The 20,608-nt window shown below is 35.8% G+C and overlaps 1 protein-coding gene across 1 annotated transcript; it reads left to right on the forward strand.

The window, feature by feature from the left end:
* The first annotated feature begins 445 nt into the window (after positions 1-445).
* ELK4 (ETS transcription factor ELK4) lies at positions 446-19,760 on the forward strand. The gene is made up of 5 exons (XM_051998530.1): positions 446-555; positions 6,915-7,130; positions 8,016-8,897; positions 9,764-9,880; positions 11,425-19,760. Exons 2-5 carry the CDS (start codon positions 6,924-6,926, stop codon positions 11,521-11,523), a joined length of 1,305 nt encoding a protein of 434 aa, XP_051854490.1. The 5' UTR covers positions 446-555; positions 6,915-6,923; the 3' UTR covers positions 11,524-19,760.
* The last annotated feature ends 848 nt before the right edge of the window (positions 19,761-20,608 follow it).

Here is a 20,608-nt window from a genome sequence, read left to right on the forward strand (position 1 = left end):
CAAGGAGGGTGACCACAGCCGCTGCACCAACCGCTTCCGACCCCCGGCTCCGGCGAGGTGTCTGGGCCCGGCACGCTCCCCTTCCCTGGCGGCCGCTCCTCCCCATTGGTGCCCCACCCCGGAAGTGACGTAGACAGCTACAGAGGCCGGGAGGGGTTGGCCTTAGGGCTGCAAGGGAGACGCGGCGGCCGGGGGCCGAAGCGAGAACGCTCCGAGCGCGCGCCCGCGCCCCCGCCCCCGCCCCCGCCCATCCGCCCGCTGGCCGGTCGGTGAGGGCGGCTAGCAGCCCGACTGCCCGGCTTTGCAGCCCAGGCTGTGTGTGCGTGTGCGTGCCCGCGGAGGGAGGACGTGGAAGGGGCGGGAGGAGCCACGGCGGGAGATGCGGGCGACCGCGGACGCCCGGCGGGCTCGGCTCGGCCGCCGCCGCCTCCGCGGCCGTAGCGCCCGTGGGCTGCCCGCGTGAAAAGAGGGCGGCGGGGGGCGACCGCCGCGGCGGAGCCGCAGCTCAGCGGCGCCCGAGGGAGAGGAGGACCTGAGGGAGACCCCGCGCCCTCGGTGAGTGAGCCTCGCCCCCGCCCAGCACAGCTCTCGTGGCCGCCGCCCACGCCGCGCGCAGGAAGCGAGCGCCCCCTCCTCCCCGCGACTTGGGGGTGGGGCTGGCGGGGGCGGGAGCGAGGGGCGCGCGCCCCCCTGCGCTGTCACCCTTCTCCCTTTACCCCCAAGCCCGCTCGGGTCCGCGCGCACTCGCGAGCGAGCTCCACATCCCTTTCACCCGCCCACGACTGCGGGGATGTTCGAAGGTGCATCCTCGGGCTAGTCCCTGGGGGCCGGGCGCTTGGGCGGAGCGCGGGAGGAGGGGGCGCCGCCGGCCACATTCCCAGCCCACTCCAGCTAAAGCATCCTTGTGCGGGACGCGCGGCCCGGCCGAGCGAGCGAATTTAATTTTATTGGGTGGCAGGAAGTCGGAAAATGAAAGTACCATCTCTGATTGCTTTCGGAGGCCCGGAGGTGGCGGCTCTTCTCCGGACTTTGATCTCCGCGGGGGCGCCCCTCTCCCCCCGCTGCCCAAGTTAGACGGCCCGCGTAAAGTTTCAGGGCGTTTTCGGGGAAGAATTTCTTAGGCTTAATGCCTAGCTGTACGGAGACTCCTAATGGCCCTTAGAAGGGAACTTTTCAGAAACGTGTTTTTGTCTCAGAGACTATGTTCCTCCGGCTGCCAGGGATGCCAGAGAAGCAAAATCCTTGTCCCTACTTTGGAGAAGCTCAGAGCCTAGCTGGAGGTACGAGGACATTCTACGGGTTGTGTTGTGATGAGTACGTAAGGGAGATACAGGGAGGTAAGAGAGGTTTAAGAAGGAAGCAGTGTCTGATAGGTGGAGGGACTCATGGCAGGGTGGCACCTTAGCTGGACCACAAAACAGGGAGGCAACAAGGGCTGTTTGTCGTTGGACAGAAGACAAACTTAGGCCCCTTTTTGTACTCTTGGTCTTTGACTTTTATTTTGTTGTTGTTCAGTCTTTTCAGTCGTGACTGATCTTTCCTGATCCCATTTGAGGTTTTCTTGGCAAGGAAGATGATGCTATAAAATCTGGAGGGTGCTATTTGCTTTAAAAAATTAAATTTTAAAAATGGCACGCATAAATTCACTTCCACACTTTTAGTTTGCCTGAGTCATGACCCTTTTAACGGTTTGATCTTGTAAGCAGAATAATTTTACTTCTAGAAAAAGTATGTGGTGTCCTGGTTCTGAAAGGCATTGGTCAAAACCTCCCATATTTACTAGTAATGTGACTGGGCAAGTCCCCAAATCTTGTTAATTCTCTCTTTTTTCTTTGTCACTTAGGAGCCATCATCAGGCAGTTTGGCATAGTGGAAATTAAGTGATGACCTGAGCCTGGAGATGTGGAGCAAAACATTTAACTTCTCAATCCCATGCTTAAGGCTAAATTAGATAAAAAGTGCCTATTTGTTTTGGTAGTGGAGGTACCTCCCTTAAGGACTTAAGAAATGACAAGTTCTTCATAAAATCCTAGTATAAGTCCTTATCTGACAGAATGGTGAGGTGAGGAAAGTGCATTACAAAACTTTAATGTACTATAACATAATTATTTCTTTATTGTTATCTTTAATGAAATGTCTGGTGAATTTTGATTTTTTTCTTAATCTCTCATTCTTTTCTTTCAATTTTGTTTCAAAATACTTAAGTGGCAATCACTTACAATGTTAATAAAGTATGATTATCTTTTCCAAATGCTACTATTTGTAAGTTTTTGCTATATATTTCTATTACTATTCATATATACTCCTGGGATTAGGAGTTTAACTATTTTTTTTATGTTCATAATTCAGTACCAATTTTGGTTCATTTAAGGAACTGAACTTATTTTAGCTATAATTGAAGTTTTTTAAAAAAACTACTGGTTTTTTTGTTTTTTTTTTTTTTTTTTTTTGAAAAATAGTCATGGTCTTACATCAATTGAACTGTTTATTGTAAACATGTTGAGGGCACGAAAGATCTAAATTAGAAACTTCCTTTTCATCATAAGAGAGTATTGATATCACACTTTGTTGTAGAACTCAACCTTCATGTCATAGTTAAAAAATCATGCTTTGATATGTATTTTCTCAATTCTCCCTTCCTGGGGGAGATTCAATTCACTGCAGATTCAATTGCAGCTTATTCAGTATCCCACTTGTGTTAATACCAGCTAATTTATTTTAGATCATTATCTTTCTTTTGTTTTTGTGCTAAAGTGAATATAAGTGTACTCTTTTTTAAGCTGTATTTGAAGAAATCTTGAAATGAAAATATACTTTTTTCTCCTTTTTGCTTTTTAAATAAGAGCATTTTTGCTTTTTAAAATCTCAGTTTTCTTAATATAAACTCTAGTCTAGAGGATGATAAGATAATAGTTTCAGAACTGAAAGGAACTTTAGGCCATCTTGGAAACCAAGGATAAGGGAAGTTAAATGATTTGCCCAAGATTAGAGTTAGGAAGATAAAGGGGAGGAAGGTCCACTGACTTCCGAGCCCATAGGAATCTTTTTTTCATAGCACACTGCTGCTTGTGGGAGCTCTTCTTGAAACTGCCCTTCTCACTTAAAACTTTTTATAGATATAATATTTATATATATGCATATTGTATTTATATGTATATATGTGTGTATATATACTGTGATTCCTTATACAATGTAAATCCCTTGAGGGCAGAGAATGATTCATTTTTGTCTCTGTATCAGGGCCTGGCACCTAGGTGATGATTAGAATGTGTTAGAAAGAAATGCTCTCTTTTGAAAAAGATATTACTGAAACTTGTATTTATACCATAGCTTCAGGAGATAGTGTTTAAGAATTAGATACAAGGAATAAGTAGCCGACTAAATCTTGGCAAAGATTTCAATCAAAGATTGAATGCTAGATGTCCTAATTGAATGGGATAGTATTATTTGAAGCAACACAACCACTTCAATTAATTCATTTCATTATAGCAGTATTCCTCTTTTGTTGACTATCATTCTCAACATCTCCAAGTCCAAATACATAATATATTTGAAGTTAATCACTACCCAGAGAAAATATATTCGATAATAAAGCTTCTGTATAAACTGATAAACACAGTAATATTTTATTTGTAGTGTTAACTTCATTAATTGATGACTAACAAAAAATTATGCTCCTAGCTTAATTTATCATCATCTTTAAAATAGTAATGCACTCACATTTAGATAATGATTTAAAATATACAAAATGTTTACTATACAGTTTATGCAGTAGTTAGTATAGGTATTATTTATCCCCATTATATTGGTCCAGAAACTGAGTCTTGGAGAAATTAAGTGACTTGTTTATGGTTATATAGCTAGTTAATACTAGAGTTGAGATTCAAGACTCAGATATTCTGACTCAAAATCTGGTATTTTTTCTTTTATTTTATTGACATAATTTGTTTTTACAACGTTTTCATTTTTTCAATCTTTTCTTGTTCCTATCCTGCATGCCATTTTTCTTCCCTTATTTGTAGTATTCTTTTTTGACACTCTTTGATCTGCCATCTTGGGGATATCTTTCATCTTGAAAACTGCTTTTTGTCAATCCAACATTTGCATGCTGAGAATGTACAGAAGATTATGTTTTTATTTTTATAAACATAAGTCGGCCATTATAAACTTGAGGTGCAAAAGCTTTAGTTTCATGAATTATTCTTTCATTTAATGTGTGTAAAACATTGGAGGAGGTACAAAAATAAATAAGATGGAATCCTTACCTTCAAAGAATTTATAATTTAGTAGAAATGGTTAGAGGTTCATAAAAACCAAAATAGAACAGACTGTAATTTCATTAAAAAGTTGGTAATAATAATAATTGTCATTTATATAGTACTTTAAGATTTTCAAAGCACTTTATACATATTAATCTCATTTGATTTTCACAGCAACCTTTTGAGGTAGGAACTATTATCCCTATTTTACAAATAAGGAAAACTAAGTCTGAAAGAAGTTAAGGGACTTGTCCAAGGTTCCACAACTAATATGTGTCTGAAATAGGAATATTTAAGCCTTATTTCTCTCACAAGATGAGGGATCCAAATGTCCTCTTAAGTTTCTTTCCAGCTCTCATATTGTATGATCTTATAAAAAGGGTGCCATAAGAGTTCATTGGAAGTGGGGAAGAACTGTCTTGGTAGGAAATCAGGGAAGACCCCTTTGGAGGAGGACATTTGGATTTGGGCTTTCTAGATGAGTAGAATTTCAGCACCTACTGATGAACCTTAATGTAGAAAGTATTCCAGATATAGGGAGAAGTGAGCTTTGAATGGTTCAGTTTGTCAGGAAAAGTAGGTTGGAGCCATGATGAATACAGAGACTTGGATTTTGTTTTCCTTCCCCCTCAATTGCCTGTAGCATTCTCTTTATGAAGTATGTGGAAATCAGTAAGTTAATATTTTTAGGGAGAATGTACAGCAAATTTAACATATTTTGCCTGGCAAATGTTTGTTTAAATGGAAGTCCTGTGTATATTTGAAGATATACTATCCTGAAGAACCATGGTTTATCATTAGAAGTATGGCCAAAAAGAATGAGAATCTGGTATATATGATATTTTAGCTTATAAAGAATATGCCTTTGCCTTTGGACTGTTCCAAATTCACAAGACTTTGTAAGCCACGTTAATTGACCTTAGTGTAAATACTAGAATGGAAGTGATTTCTAGGCATAGTTATTTATTGTTAAGGTAGCTCGTTGTAGTTCTTCACAAGATTAGTGTTTGTTGGTGTTAATTATCCTGGAAAGCAGTTTTGCCAAATGTATAAGATACTTGATTGTCTAAAAAAAAACTTGGTATTTGTATTAGCTTTTTTGTTGACCTAGTCTGTAGTTTTAGAAATAATTTTCCCTTTCTCTGTACAACTGGGCTAACATCTTCAACAAACTTAATTCAAAACAAACAAAACAAATGTTTTGATATCTTGTGGATTAATAGGAGAATGTTATCATTTTGAATTCTTCAGAAAATATAGCAAGATGTCTATCAATTGGGAAATGAGTGAATAAATTATGGTATTTAAATGTAATTGATGACTTGTGCTGTAAGAAATGATAAGATGGTTTCTGAGAAACCTGGGAAGAATTGTAGAACCTCTTGCAGAGAGAAGTAAGTTGAAAGAGGAGAATATTTTATATTGTTACAACAGCATTGTAGAAAAGAAGTCTTAAAGGACTTAAAAGAACTTTGATCAATGCATCAATCAGCCATGATTCCAAAGAGGAGAATGCTACTCATATCCTGACAAATGACGGACTATATAGAATGGGACATGTTTTTGGACACAGACATTAATTAAAGGAATTTTTGCTTGATTATCGTTCGTTAATTTTTTCCCCTTTATTTGTGAATGAGAATTTGGATGGAGGGAGACAAAAAGCTTGATAATTCAAAAAGTAAAATTTAGCTTGATGTTTTTTAAAGAAGAAAATAGAGTATATCATGAATGTTATCCTTCTTGACTTGATATTTCCCTCTATTTGCAGCACTCTGCATGGTCCCTTGCATTCAGTGGCTAATCAACAAATATTTTTTGAATTTTATTTTAATTATAACTCAGGGACCCTAACAAATTTAATGAATAGCTTGAAGCATTAAATTATCGTATTTCAGGTTAGTATTAAGTGGTAGCTGATTTTGTTTGTGTATGTGTGTGTGTGTTTAAATTTGTTGATGATGTAAACTTGTTTAGGTTTCACTTCTAGAAGATGAGGGAAAGGATATTTCATGTTAAGTTATTTGTTAATTTTTCTAGTTATTAACTTCCTGGGAGCCTAGGTTTCCTCTATAAAGAACGGGATCTTTCTAGGAGACTGTTTTGAAGTTTTATGGTATGAATAACATGGGAGAATTTCCAAATTGCTTCACCATCTAAAGAAAGGGGTTGTCATCATAATGAGATCTTAAAACTTGAGTTTTTGAAGTTTTTTGTCTTTTAAAAGGTTCAGATGATCAAATAAAAGCCTTTTAATATTTAAATGCATGATTCTTATGAAATACTATAGAATGAGTATTGATTTTATGAAATCAAGTAAGGAATATGATATTTAAGTCATCAGTGTTGTTGATTCATAAATGACAGTTGTGACACTTGAGGGAGGGAAAAATAAAGAGTAATTTCATAGATAGTTATTTTTTCTTCAAGACAATCCAATAAATTTAGTTAATGTTAAGGCTAGAATCTCTCAAAAGACTATGGCAAGTGAAATTCTAAGCTAGAATTTATAGCAAAAGCCTTTTTCAATTGGCAATCTTTATTCTAAATCCTTCATTTTGTAAACATAACATAATTTTCTTTCCCTGTTGCTTGCTGGAAAAGCAAGAAGCTTTTTCTAAAGTCATTGTATCTATCATCTGTCTTTTTTTCCAGCTCACTGCTATGGACAGTACTATTACACTGTGGCAGTTCCTCCTTCAGCTCCTTCAGGAGCCTCAGAACAAACATATGATCTGCTGGACCTCGAGTGATGGGGAATTTAAGCTTTTGCAAGCAGAGGAGGTAGCTCGACTCTGGGGAATCCGCAAGAACAAACCTAGCATGAATTATGACAAACTAAGTCGAGCTCTCAGATACTACTATGTAAAGGTAAACTAAATCTAAATTCTTGATTGCTTAAATAGTCTCAGTAAGGATTGTTTCTTTAATATCTTATATTTCCCTAAAATAAGTTAATGTAAGTAGAGCCTTTGTATTTTTAAATTTAGGATTAAGGGTTCATATGTATTTCTTCAGCCACTTATCTTGGATTTTCCCTCTGCAGATATTGTTACTGGTGGTAGTTATGTTTAAAAGAACAAAGCAAATATAGGATTAGAATACAACAGATGTGGACTCTTGTAGCTAGACAATTTTTTTAATTTTTGTAACTTGATTTTTTTTTTTTAGTGTTCAATATTTGTTATATGCATTTGACTTCTTTTTAGTTCTTTAATCCATAATGAAGGCAATCAGTACATTAACAAATAGCTATTAGTGACATTATAGTTACTGTCCTTGTTATGATAACTTCTTATTTTATTTACATATATTTAAATACATTCTGATGAAACTAACATAAAATAAATGAATCAAAAGAATAGTTTAGCAAATACTAAGTATCTACCTTGTATTAGGGATTGATCTTGATTTCATTAATCTCAAAATATATGGTTTGTCCTTTAGCTCCTTCTGTGTAATTTTTAAGTTTCTCAGGTAAGTAGGGACTTTATTAGGAGTACAATGTTTTGATTATGATGAGTTGGTTTTTGCTTTCTCAGGATAAATATATAAATCTATAAAATTATTTGAGATATGAGATCTAGCAATTTTTGAGACATGATTTGTGTGGTTGTCTTGCATTTTGAATTGTTTTAACTTCTGTACTGGGGAATCTTAGATGTCTAAAAAGTATTTTGACAACTTTTCCTAAGAGGAATAGCAATTAAATTAATGAGGGGGGTATAAGAATGTGCTTATTTCATTTCTCTACAGAATATCATTAAAAAAGTGAATGGTCAGAAGTTTGTGTACAAGTTTGTCTCTTACCCAGAGATTTTGAACATGGATCCAATGGCTGTGGGGAGGATTGAAGGAGACTGTGAAACTTCAGGCTTCAATGAAGTCATCACCAATTCAAAAGATTTGGAGAATGGAGGAAAAGAGAAGCCATCTCAGCCATGTGCCAAGACCTCTAGCCGCAATGACTATATACATTCTGGCCTCTACTCTTCATTTACTCTCAATTCTTTGAACTCTTCCAATGTAAAGCTTTTCAAGTCTATAAAAATTGAGAATCCGGCTGACAAACTGTCAGAAAAAAAATCTCCCCAGGAACCAACACCTTCAGTCATCAAATTTGTGACAACACCCTCCAAAAAGTCATCAGTTACACCTATTCCTTCTACCATTTCAGCTGGCCCAACTATTTCTACAGCTTCAGAAGAAACCCTCCAAGCCTTGGAGACTCTAGTTCCTCAAAAATTGTCTTCTCCAGAAACTCCACCTTCCATACCCTATATTATGACCACTTTTACCAGCACACCTCCTGTCTCTTCCATATCTCCCTCTTTGCAGGATCCTTCCAGATCACCTTCACCACCCTTGAGTCCTAATGCAGACCTAGACATTGACACAGACATTGACTCAGTGGCTTCTCAGTCCGTGGGCCTCCCTCAGAACTTTTCATTGGAGCTCAAAGACCAGGAGTTAGCACTTCTAGAGAAAGAAAGCACAATTCATTCATCAAGGTCCAAGAAACCCAAAGGGCTAGAGCTGGCACCCACTCTGGTGATCACAGGCAGTGATCCAAGCCCCCTGGGAATATTGAGTCCCTCTCTCCCTACGGCTTCTCTCACTCCTGCACTTTTTTCACAGGTAGCTCTTCCCTTCTTTTAATGTAAGGATTGTTTGCTTTTACAGAACAGAAAAACAGAAAAAAAATTTAGCCACAGTTTAAGCTCTCAGTCTGTTACTACCTTCTACTTTGCCTTATAGTACTGAAAAAGTTAAGTATGTCCCTGTAAGTTGTACCTAATCTTTAAATCAACACCAATTCCTTTCCTTTTACTTAGACTACACAACCACTTAACAAAAGAGTTGATACTAAAAAAATGTCAAATGTTGTTTCAAAGACAGACAACTTTTTTGAATCCCTTCCCCAAATAAATAAAGGTTTCTGTCTTTGGATGAGTAAAATTGAATGTTGGCAAAGACCAAGAATGCTAATTGTATTTTTTTTAAACACTGAGGCTTTTTTTTTTTTTTTTTTGTAGTTAAATTTCAGTGTTTAAAAGCAATAGGTACTGAGAACTTTTAAAAATTACCAGTATGATGTTGTGTAATAGGTTTACACAGTTACATTAGATATTCATTAACTTGCTCATCCCACATAGTATTTTTATAGATGGATTACTCCCATGTTAGTTTAAGATTTTCTCTTCACTAAGGAGAAAATATGCTTATATGAATGAGTCTTACCTTCTGTTTTTTTTTCACTTGGAAAAAAAAGAACCAGTGGATCAGAATCAGTTTCCTTACTTAGAGAAGCCCCTGGAAAGAAAGAAAGAAGCTATTGTTGCCTTTATTTTTCTTGGGCTATTAAAGAATGGTGATGGGGGTTTTGACTTTTGTGTATATTTTGGATTTGGAGAACAGCTTTTGCTTTGGGTTATTATGTATGTGATGCTATCTGGGATATCAGTGATTTGATTTGGTAAATGTTTCTGTCTTGTGTGTTACAGACTCCTATCTTATTGACACCAAGTCCCTTGCTCTCCAGTATCCACTTTTGGAGCACTCTCAGTCCTGTTGCTCCTTTAAGTCCAGCCAGACTGCAAGGTGCTAACACCCTTTTCCAGGTAAATTATATATGACATTTCATCGTTTTCACGATTTATATAATGGGACAACTCTAAAATTGAGAACCAGGGTAAGAATACACTGTTCCATTGTTTACTCTGCAGTTTTTAATTAATAGATGTGTTTCTGAATCGCAGAAGCTCTGTGTTAATTTTATAAAGTAACAGAAAACCAGCATCTGTGATAAATACCCACCTCATAGCAAGATTCCTTTTGTTGTTGTTTCATATTATGTGAATTTGAGTTGGAGCTATAATTGTTAAACACTTAAATAATTAATGACCCTTCTCAAGTCACTCCCACCATTTTAAAATCTGAAAGGACCCATTTTTTATGTGAATATAGCTGTGTCCTTTAACAGATTGAATATGGTAAGTATCCTTACTGCTGTTTTTAGATTGCACTAAGATTTTAGGACACCCAGTATATAGCACTTTTAAGGTTTACAAAGTGCTTTAAATATCTTTTCTTCTTTGGTCATCACAACAACCCTGTGAGGTGGGTGCTTGCTTTACTATAACTTTTTACAGATGAGGAAACTGAGAGACAGGTTAAATGACTTGGCCATAATATCTGAGGCAGGATTTGAACCCAGATCTTCATTTCTCCATGTCCAGTGTTCTAGCCACCTATCTGCTTCCCTTAAGTTAGTAAATGAGCCATAAATTTTTGCCTGAAATTAAAATTCTTGTAGATTTTCTGTATTCTTTTTATTTCCTTGCCCTTTATTAGCAGAGTTATTTGAGGGTTTATAGAATATTTGGTAAAACAGGGCTTTTCATGTGATTTCATTATGAAAACTATAAATTCACTGAAGCCTTTCTTAATCACTTTCTTTAGGATTTATGACATGAAAACTCTAGGCAAAACTTCTAATAATAAAGTCCTTTTGGTACCTCAGTAACTAACACCCCCCCACTCCGGCATGGTTTCCATTAGTGGCATTTTATTTAATTCCACACCATAGTGAAACATATTTTAGGTAGTGTTCATTGTGGTTATTTTAATGGTATCTAAAAGGGAGACAGAAGAGAGACAACAGTGTTAATACTGTTGGATTTGATTTAGCAGCTGATTTCCCACTTTGAAAGAGTAACTTTTTTTTTTTTTGAGGAAATAAACTTACATAGAGGAATACTGTCTGAATGTAAATTATATTGTTCGTCTAAGCCTAGCTTATATAAAAATTTGGTATAGCCTATAATAGAGTCGGTTGTTTTTTTCCCATAGATATTCACATCTGTCTCCTTAGCTAACTTTTTCCCCCTTTGAAAGAGATAACATTTTTGAAGAATGGCCTAAAATTGGACCAGTATATTTGTTTTCTCAGTTTCCAATACAGGACAGTAGGTTAAAGAGTGGTAATATTGGAATTTTCAGTAGTCAGGGCATATGCTTTGATGATAAACAATGACTGCCTTTGATAAAAAATTGGTCCTGTTAGCTAGTGCAGAAGCTGTTGTGCCTCAGGGAATTCATTAGATAGAAAATGAAAGTTGAAATTGAGTAATAAGATTATAATGTGTTTTATTTTCTTTCTCAGTTTCCTTCTGTCCTGAACAGTCATGGGTCATTTACTCTGTCTAGCCTGGATGGACCATCCACACCTGGCCCCTTTTCTCCAGATCTACAAAAAACATAGCACATGCACTTGTGGAAAGAGAAATAAGAAAAATAAAGAAGAAATAGCTATTCAGCATGATCATATTTAAAATGCTGATAACAGACTATTGTGATTTTTGCCATTTCCATTTAAAATGCCTTTTCAGAGTTTTCTTTGAATAGAACTCAAGTTGGGACTATGTATGGAAACGCCTTAATTGGAGTCTATAGACTCCACCTGTCCCTTTTACCTCTCCTTTTCTTTTTCCTCCTTCTTCATTTTGGGTAAAAGGAGGTTTTTTTTTTCCTGCAGAATACAGAGATGGAATAGTGTTTTGATATGAGCAGATAAGAACAAAAATTATATTTTGGCTACTGGGACATGTTGGCAGGAAAAAGATTTATACTTGGAATCGGTGATTTCAAGAAACTGTCAGATGGATGAAACTGACCACATCTTGAAAGACTTGGTGTCCTCTCTCACACCAGGAAGAAAACACTGTCATTTATAGCTGATAAATGGTAATGGACAAAGAAACATCCCTCCTTCATACAGAATGAGGTTTTAACAGCACTGCTGGGGAGACAAACAGTTCTGCAGTGAATTGTAGTATATGTAAGCAACACAGAAAGAGGCATCTAGTTTACATTTCTTCAGGGTGAATCTCTCAGTTACTATAAGCCATGTGTGATCTTGTCTGAACCTGTCAACAGAGTATGGAATCCAATTTTTCTGCTTCACCCTAAGGGGTGAGAGGGGAGGGGTCTCTTTAAACCTGAAGTGATGGTTATTGATTTTTAAGACAATGTTTGGAAGACTCTTTGAGAAGATGGAACTCTGTATCCAGCATAGAAACATTGACTTTGTTGTAGTCTGGGTAGTATATACACCCACTGAATACAGTACCATGGAAGATGAATAGGTTTTTGTGAGGATGGTGCTGCATTATTGAAAACTTAGGACATATTTAGTTAAGACTCCTAATTGAGCAACCTGAAAGGACATTTGTGGCTTTTTCAGTCAAGAAGATACCCAAAGTACAGGACCCGTTTCTGTTTGTAGTAACTCAGGTTCTGCTGTGCATTTTTTTCTTATTCCTTTTAAAATTTGAAATTGTAATATTTTTGAAGCTATAAGAAAAAAGGTGAAAAGTGAAGTCCTCAAAATCACCCAGTGAGGTAAAGAAGTACTTATTTTGTAGGAATATTTTTATCTTAATAGGTGGGGAGTTTACTTGAGAATACTATGCTATGTTTCATTTTGGAGTTGTTCAAATAATGAGAAATGCAGGCTTTCATCTCAGTCATTGAACTTGGTTTAATTTGTCAAACATTAGCCATGTGGTAGAAATCATTTCCTGTCCGTGTGAGGTGAATGTAGCTTCTCTGAATTCAAGAAACTGGACAGAGGCCAACATCTTAGTTGGGGAGTGTGTTGATATTTTTGGCCTGGAAGTCTAGATTCAGATAACCTCCCCAGATTGAATTTCTCTTTCAGTGCTAGAGATATCATAAGATCATATCACACTGATTAAATGGGATGAGGCAGAACTTGCATGCTTTCTGCTTGTGCTGGGGATAAACAAAGGATTCCAGATGACAATAAGTCAACTCAGCACCTTCCAGCTGCACAAAATTCACTTTAAATTTGTTTTTATACTGTACAGAGATTCTTATGTATGAGATTTTAATTAGACAAAAGTAGCTGGCTACATAATTTTGATATAGATTGTATTCATAGTAACTCATGTAACCAGAAGTCTCAAGATTTTGTAACATTACTTGCTTGCCCAATTTTGGTGTGGAATGGTGTCTTTCTGTTCTAAAAGTCTCTTTTTCTCTGCCTAGTGGATCAAATTGAATATGTTGCTTGATTGACTGGGAGTGGAGGAAAAGGATTATATTCAGGGAACTGCCTTCATATATTTTGAAGTTTTGGAGGTATGTTGCTGGCTCATATGAGGAACCCATCCATTCCTGAGATGTGCAATAGCAATGCTGAAAGGTTACTGTAGGTAGTAACAAGGAGCAATCATTTGGAATATTTAGTTTGCACATCTCTTTGAAAATTAAACCTCCCATAGCACTTTCTGAGCTAGTGTTATTAGTATGATTACTGTTTTATACTTTGTAATAAGAAGATGCTGGGGTGTTCAAGTTACCTGGGAATTTTAAAATTGTTAAGCGCACTAAAGAAAAATTTATTTTCATGAATTAACAGAGGAATCAAGCCATTGGATAGTTTTCCAAGATCACATCTTTGGTCTCTGTGTATTTCCTGTCTTTCAGGATAGGGATATCAGGGAACTAGATGGCACTATTAAAGGCAGCTTAATGGAAACCAGTTTTATCTGTTTTCCTTAAATATATCTGTCCCTGCAACCTTCGAGAAGTATGTAGCCATACCTGGTTGATTGTGATCTGCTTTCTCTTCATGAGATCATCTTTATTTAAGGGAAGATGGTGATTCTTTCATCATTGGGAATCTTACTATTTTAAAAAATGAGATGTTTCTAGCTGTAACTCATCTGAACAAGGTTGGCATAATCATCTTGTTCCTAACCTACCTCTTTTAGGCAAAGACTCAGTATCAGAATCTTTAGAAAATCTAGAGATACTTATCAGAAAGTCAGCATCCCATTTAGGATCAATAGTCATTGAGAAGACTGATACAGATGGCTATTCATTATATGTGATTAATTATCCATCATGTTACTGGGATGAATGTTGTTAGGCAACAATAGCCTAAATGAAAGAAGGAAAGCCAGTTGAACTGGGCAGTAGGAGTTCAGCTGTCAGACTGACTTTATCTTTTTTTTTGCCATCTGACCCATATTTGTAACAAATTTCTCATCATTTCTCAAAATATTCTTCCTCATTAAAGATATTATGCTGCCTTCTATTCAAAATTAAATCATAGTTTGTTGTTAGTTATCTTTATTCTTTAAAATGATGTATTACAGTGATTTGAGGTTGGTGGCATATATAATAGGATGAAAACTTCCACTAATTTATTTTACATAATCCTGGAATTACAAAGGACAGCTCATGATCATTTTGCCTGTTCTCCATTCTTCAAATAAAACTATATCCAAACCACATAAAACAGATATTCAATACATTTTTAAAGCATTTCAGGGAAGGAGGTTTGGCAGGTTTCTGAAATATTTTTAGACAATCTGTATACTGTATAGTATTCCTTTGGCACCACCTAAGGGTTAGGACCTTTGATTTCTGGTGCCATGTCCAGAGTTCTTTGTGGTTATTTGCTTCCTGGGATAATTTGATTCTGGGGGAGGTGGATACTGTAATATTTGCTTTTTAGGACTGTTGGTTCAGTACTTTCACAATACCTAATCAAATCCAGGAAGTTTTCCTTAATTCTAGAAGGAAAAGTAAATTCAGCAGCCTCAGAAATACATGTAGGGAATATTGGAGAATTTACTTGAGTTTAACTGGAAAAACCCTTTAAGGGCCTAGGCCTATATGTGTGCTGCCGTTTTAGAGAGCAAGAATTCAGAGCTCACTTGTAGGCTCTACTTATTAGTTTTTCCATACATTTTCAGTAAGACTTAGGAAAAAACAGAATCCTAGCATTTCAGAACTTCAACTCTACAGGGTAGCATCACTTCATTTATGTGCCCATCCAGTTTTGAATGATGATGTGTTGCCCAACAATGTTGCTTCTTGCTGATATTGAAGCACTGGTTTCCTGATTCTGTATTCTGATAATAAACTGTTTGTGCAGTTTAATCACACTCATAGACATTTGTGCAGTATTGTCCTTTAATATATTACTTCCAAGTTAAGCCTTGAAAAAATCATGTATGCTTTTTATTATATAGGGGGATGGATTATTCTTATATTAAGTTTTTTCTTTTATGCAGACATCTCCATCACATTTGGAATTTTGTACATGAGTGTGCCATTAACTTCCATGAAAAAATATTCTCTCTTGAAAGTTGCCAAATAAAAAGGCCCAAATGAACTAGATAAATTTAAATGGGCAATTGACAGTTTATGTCTGCATTCCCCTCTCCCCCCACTATTAACCATGTGACTATAATTTCCATTTAACTGCTATTTCTATAAATTATTTTTAGTTTTTATGTAATCATTTTACTTCAAAATTCAGGACTACTTCAAATTATTTTGCTGTATACTTATTTTTATCCTTCATTGGAAGATTTTGTTTGGCGATAAGAAAACATTTTGGGGGTTCTAAAAGGATGTTTTTAGGGATAGGTTTATGCTGTTTATCAATCATTTCCAATCTGATTTGTTTCCATTTCTCCTTTTGCCCTTTGTTGAATGATAAATTAAGTTTTGCACTATAGAATTGTGCTTTCTGAAGTGCCATTTTATTATATATTCAGAACATTATATATATAAAAAAAATTAACAGGAGTGGCAAGACTTCATCTCTGTTAGTTGAAAAAAAAAAGCCCCAGATGAATATCAAGACCAGTAGAAAAGCAGAAAGAGTGCAGATAGTCTTCTATTTAGGAATTATAATTCAAAGGTTATAGAATAGTTTGATAAGAGTTAATTTTTCCATCCATAATAGCTTTAAATGAATTACAGATTAACATTAGTTTTTTTTTTTCTTCTAGCCAATGAATTGGTTGGACCATAAGCATTTTTTTTAAAAAGCATCTTGAAACATATGCCTGCTTAGTTTTGTATCCAAAATAGGTTGTGTGGGTGGTTGTTTTTCAAATGTTACTTGTACTTCCTAAAACAAAAGTACCCTACTCTGCCTCTTAGGTTATCAGAACCCCCCACTAAAGCTTTTGCACCTTGAAATCTACAATTCTTGTGGGTGGCTAGTAATCAAAGAAAAGGGACAGTTTTGACTTGATTTTAGATATATTGGGTAATAGCCTTTTGGTAAGAAAGTCTTGTTTTGGCTTGCAAACTGAGCACATTTGAGATAACTGATATAAAATAAACATTCCCCTTAGAGCTATCTTTTTTTTCCCCCCAGAGCTACCTTTTTTAAAAAAATATTTTAAGAAAGAGATCAGCAATCTGCCAGAACATTGTTGTAGATGAGGTATTAACATTAATACTTAACATTTGGAAAATGATTTATGAGAGGGGGAATATTGACTTTAATTTAGGCATTCTACAAAGACCAGGAAATTCAAACTTCTGTTAAAATTTTTAATGAAATTTTTAAACTAGAATATTCATGGAAAAGTGCTCAAACATGTTAAATGATAGGGACTCTGGTTCCCTAGGGATGATACACATCTGATAGTTTTGTCAGAGTTTTGAAAATTTATTTTTAAATATTTAATTGAGACTGGAACATTTCCTTCAAGTTATTCTGACATATTGGCTAAATATGTATATAAACCTATATATATACATATATATAAAATCTATTTTTCAGAGGGATATATATTATTCATCCCTTAAACTGGGGTGGTTCCTAGGCTATATATTTTATACTAAAACTAAAGTTTTGCTGTACTTTGAAGTTATATCACTTTTTAAAGTTTAATGCCTTGCACATTTCAATTTCTTATTTTAAAAAATTTCAGTAAGTACAAAGTTATAGGCCTTAATATGGACTATTGCTTGCTAACTTAAAAAAAAAAAACTCAGTGCTATTATGACATGTAATTTTGAAAAAAAATCATCTTATTCTCTGGTCTGTTATATTGGTATAAGATTGGGCAAACAGGATTTTTAAACAATAGTTTTCATTTACTTTTGCTTTTCTGTTGACTGTTCATCAGGTTGCTTACTGCATAATTATAGGAGTTTATACTGAAATAACTATTCTTAAAATACAGAAATGTAAATATGGATTGAATGACTAGGAGTTGGCCTTTGTTGTCCGATTTAACCCTTTGAACAATCATTGTCAGTGAAAGGAGAAATGCTGGAGTAGGAAACTATCTTGGGATGAGTGCTGTTCCCAATCTTCCTTATCTTGACCGTTCAGGTAACAGGGCTCTGCGAGGGTTTTGTTAGGACAGATTTAGGATCTTTTAAATTGGGGGTGACCTAAAGCTGGGCCAGAACTCTAGCAAACTAATAACAATGTGATTGGATTACAGGAGTAGATTGCTCTTTACTTGCCGATGAAAATCTATTTTTGTTATGCACCATTATTAGCACTGTTTTCATAACTGGAAGCACTTAACTTTTTGTTTTGATTTTTAATTTTCAGCTGAAGGTTTTAGAGAATCAGGAAGTGGATATTACTATTTTATATTTTCTGGAATTTGTACTGTTTGGGAGGGGGGCAAATGGATTCACAAAAATTGATTATTCTATTAGGCTTTCTGAGGTGTTGTATTTTGGCTAGAATGTTTTTAAATATACAAGCTCTTAAAATTGTGCTGTATAGAATATGATTTTTATGATTAGCTATTGATGGATTGCACAAAATTTTGTAATGTATCAGGTTTCAAGTTTCTTCTCTGTGTAACCATTATTACTTTGTTGTTCATTGTGGTGTGGAGGGAAATTGTGTCCCTTCTAAAAACATTTCATATATATTTTTGTTTATTGGTGCAGTGTTACCAGATGGCCTTATGTATATTACATTTATTGCTTTTGTGATACAGTAGCATATTTTATGTACTCTGCTGTACATATTAGTGAATCTGTCTGTGAGATGCATTTCTAAAAGATAGCAAATAAATTGATATCTTTAATTCTTGATTATTCAAAGATTGTTTATTATTAGTATAAATCCTATATCCAATCTACAACTGATTCTTTACCTTCTGCCTTTGGACAATTTCACCTATTTTGGCTAGAGGAAATTAAACAGATGAACTCCTAAGTTAATTTTGATACCTATTGGCTTAAGAATTTGGTTTGAGATTGATGCTATTCATTAAAATGGGGTTTTAACATTTCTTATTTCAATATTTTAGCTTTATATCTCTTGCCTCTTATTCCAACACAAAGTTCAAAAAAAAAAATAAGGCTGTCTAGAGATTTACTTTGTGAAAAACAAACTAAATTTTCAATGGTCCTTGTATTGTTGGGTCAGCTAAAGTGTACTTCTCTGTCTATGAAAAGTATCTGTTTACAAGAGACAGTTGGGACAGAGTAGTTCATGGAGAATAATTTTAATGTTAGCTCTTTGGAAATTACATTGGTTGAGCTATTTTAGTGTTGGTGATACATGCGATTATATCTTTGATGAGACTAAGAACTTAAAATTAACTGAAACTAAACAGTTTTGCATTCTTGGATTTCAGTCACCCAGTCCATAGAGTGGTTTAAAAAAAGCAAAAAAAAAAAAAGAAAACGTATCTACTTGTGAAAGTTTTACTCTGTAAACACTGACAGGTTTTACATAAGAGAAGATGCATAATTTTAGAAATAGTTCATAGTTTGGGATACGTGATAATGAAAAATTGTCAGAGTGCTTTCTTTATACTTAAATCCACTTAACTGGGAACAGTTGATTCTTTGTAATTTTTTTCCTTGTTCATTTTATTGAAATTGTACTTAATATTTAGTATCTATTGCCATTGTAAACAACATTGTGTTGCTGGTGTGTAATACAAGTACATGTGTAGTAAAACAAAACAAAAAAAGGTAGATAACTATTGAAATGTTGATTAATCCCTGGTCTTTATTAATCCCAGTACAATTTACATTAAAGAGACCTTCAGTGTTACAACATGAAAAGGGTTGGAAACTGCAAAAAATATTAGTACTGATGATGCCACAAGAGAGAAACTGCCATATCTTCTGGCTGAGCAGCACTGATGCACGGTGGGGAAATAATAAAGGGATGATCTTCAAAGTTCGTTAGAGCTATTGGGCAGCTAGAATTCAGAATTTTTATGTTTAAACATAGCAAAGAAAAGCACAAGGATAAGATCAATGAAGAAAAGTTTGTGTTTGCACTTAGAGGGCTTTAAAGCACTCTGCTTTTAAAAGAAAAAAGTATCATTGATAATCAGTGCATCTCCAACTCTTGTGAGGGGCTGCCCTGAATAATCAGAGGATTTTTTTAATAAATTGATTAAGTTCTGTGCACGCACATATGCATGCGTGCATATATATATATACATACATGCTATAATGGCAATGTGCATCTTTTTAAAAAAAAAAATTTTAGAAGACTATTTTGTGTAAGAACTGACAGAGGGATTTGCTTTGTATAATGCAAGCTGGCTTTAAAAAGCATTGTAGCAAATTTATTCAAGTCAAAAGTCATGCATATATGTTAATAGTTATATGTGCAACCAGACATGCAAAACAATTGTATTTTTTTAATAAATATTTTTAACAAAATGCTTTCCTGTATGACTTATTTCTTTTATCTTTTATTCATTGGGGCCAAGAATCAAAGTTAAGTTTGCTAATTTATATTTGAAGTTTCTATCCTTTTCTTTTGCCTATTCCTAGGCCTGTGGCACTGTTCTCCATGATCTTTCAAAGGTGATACCCATGAATGTCATAGGATTCAGACTCATCCTAATGGTCTTCTTGTCCCCCGACTTTAACACCACGTATAAGTTATTTTAGATAAGGGCATTCTCCTCCACACTCCTTGGATATTTTTTCCCTTGAATCATCACTTCCAAAAAGTAGTTCCTTGCATCATTCTCCAGAAGCCCTGGAATGGAGCAGTTCTACTATCTCCTTGGTGAAGACTTATTTTAGGGACAGATGATCTGGGCTTTGGCTATTGTAATGAGCAAATCCTGTGGTTTTCTATCAATTAGCAAGTACTGATTAAGCCCTTACAATATGCTTGGTACTGGGGATACAAGTTATAAAGAATGAAAAAAGATTCTAATCCTCCTATCCATAATTCTTCAAAGTCAAAAGATGAGGAACATAAACTTGAGCAAGGATATGTTGGAGACACACCTCATCCTAGAAGCCTTACTTTTCCTATTTCTCTTAGTGATAAGCAAATCCTTTTATACTAGGTACCTACAGGAAAATATAACTCGTGAATGGCGCACAGGAATGTTCATGGATCATAGATTTGAAGTTAGAGGGATCCTTAGAGGTTATCTAATTCAGCTCCCTCCATTTATAGTTGAGGGAATCCTAAGGCAAAGCACAGGTTAAGTGATTTGTCCCAAGTCCCACAAGTAATAAGGGGGAACGTCAAGATTTAAATTTAGGTT

The sequence above is a fragment of the Antechinus flavipes genome, chromosome 4 (assembly GCF_016432865.1).
Source record: "Antechinus flavipes isolate AdamAnt ecotype Samford, QLD, Australia chromosome 4, AdamAnt_v2, whole genome shotgun sequence".
NCBI lineage: Eukaryota > Metazoa > Chordata > Mammalia > Dasyuromorphia > Dasyuridae > Antechinus > Antechinus flavipes.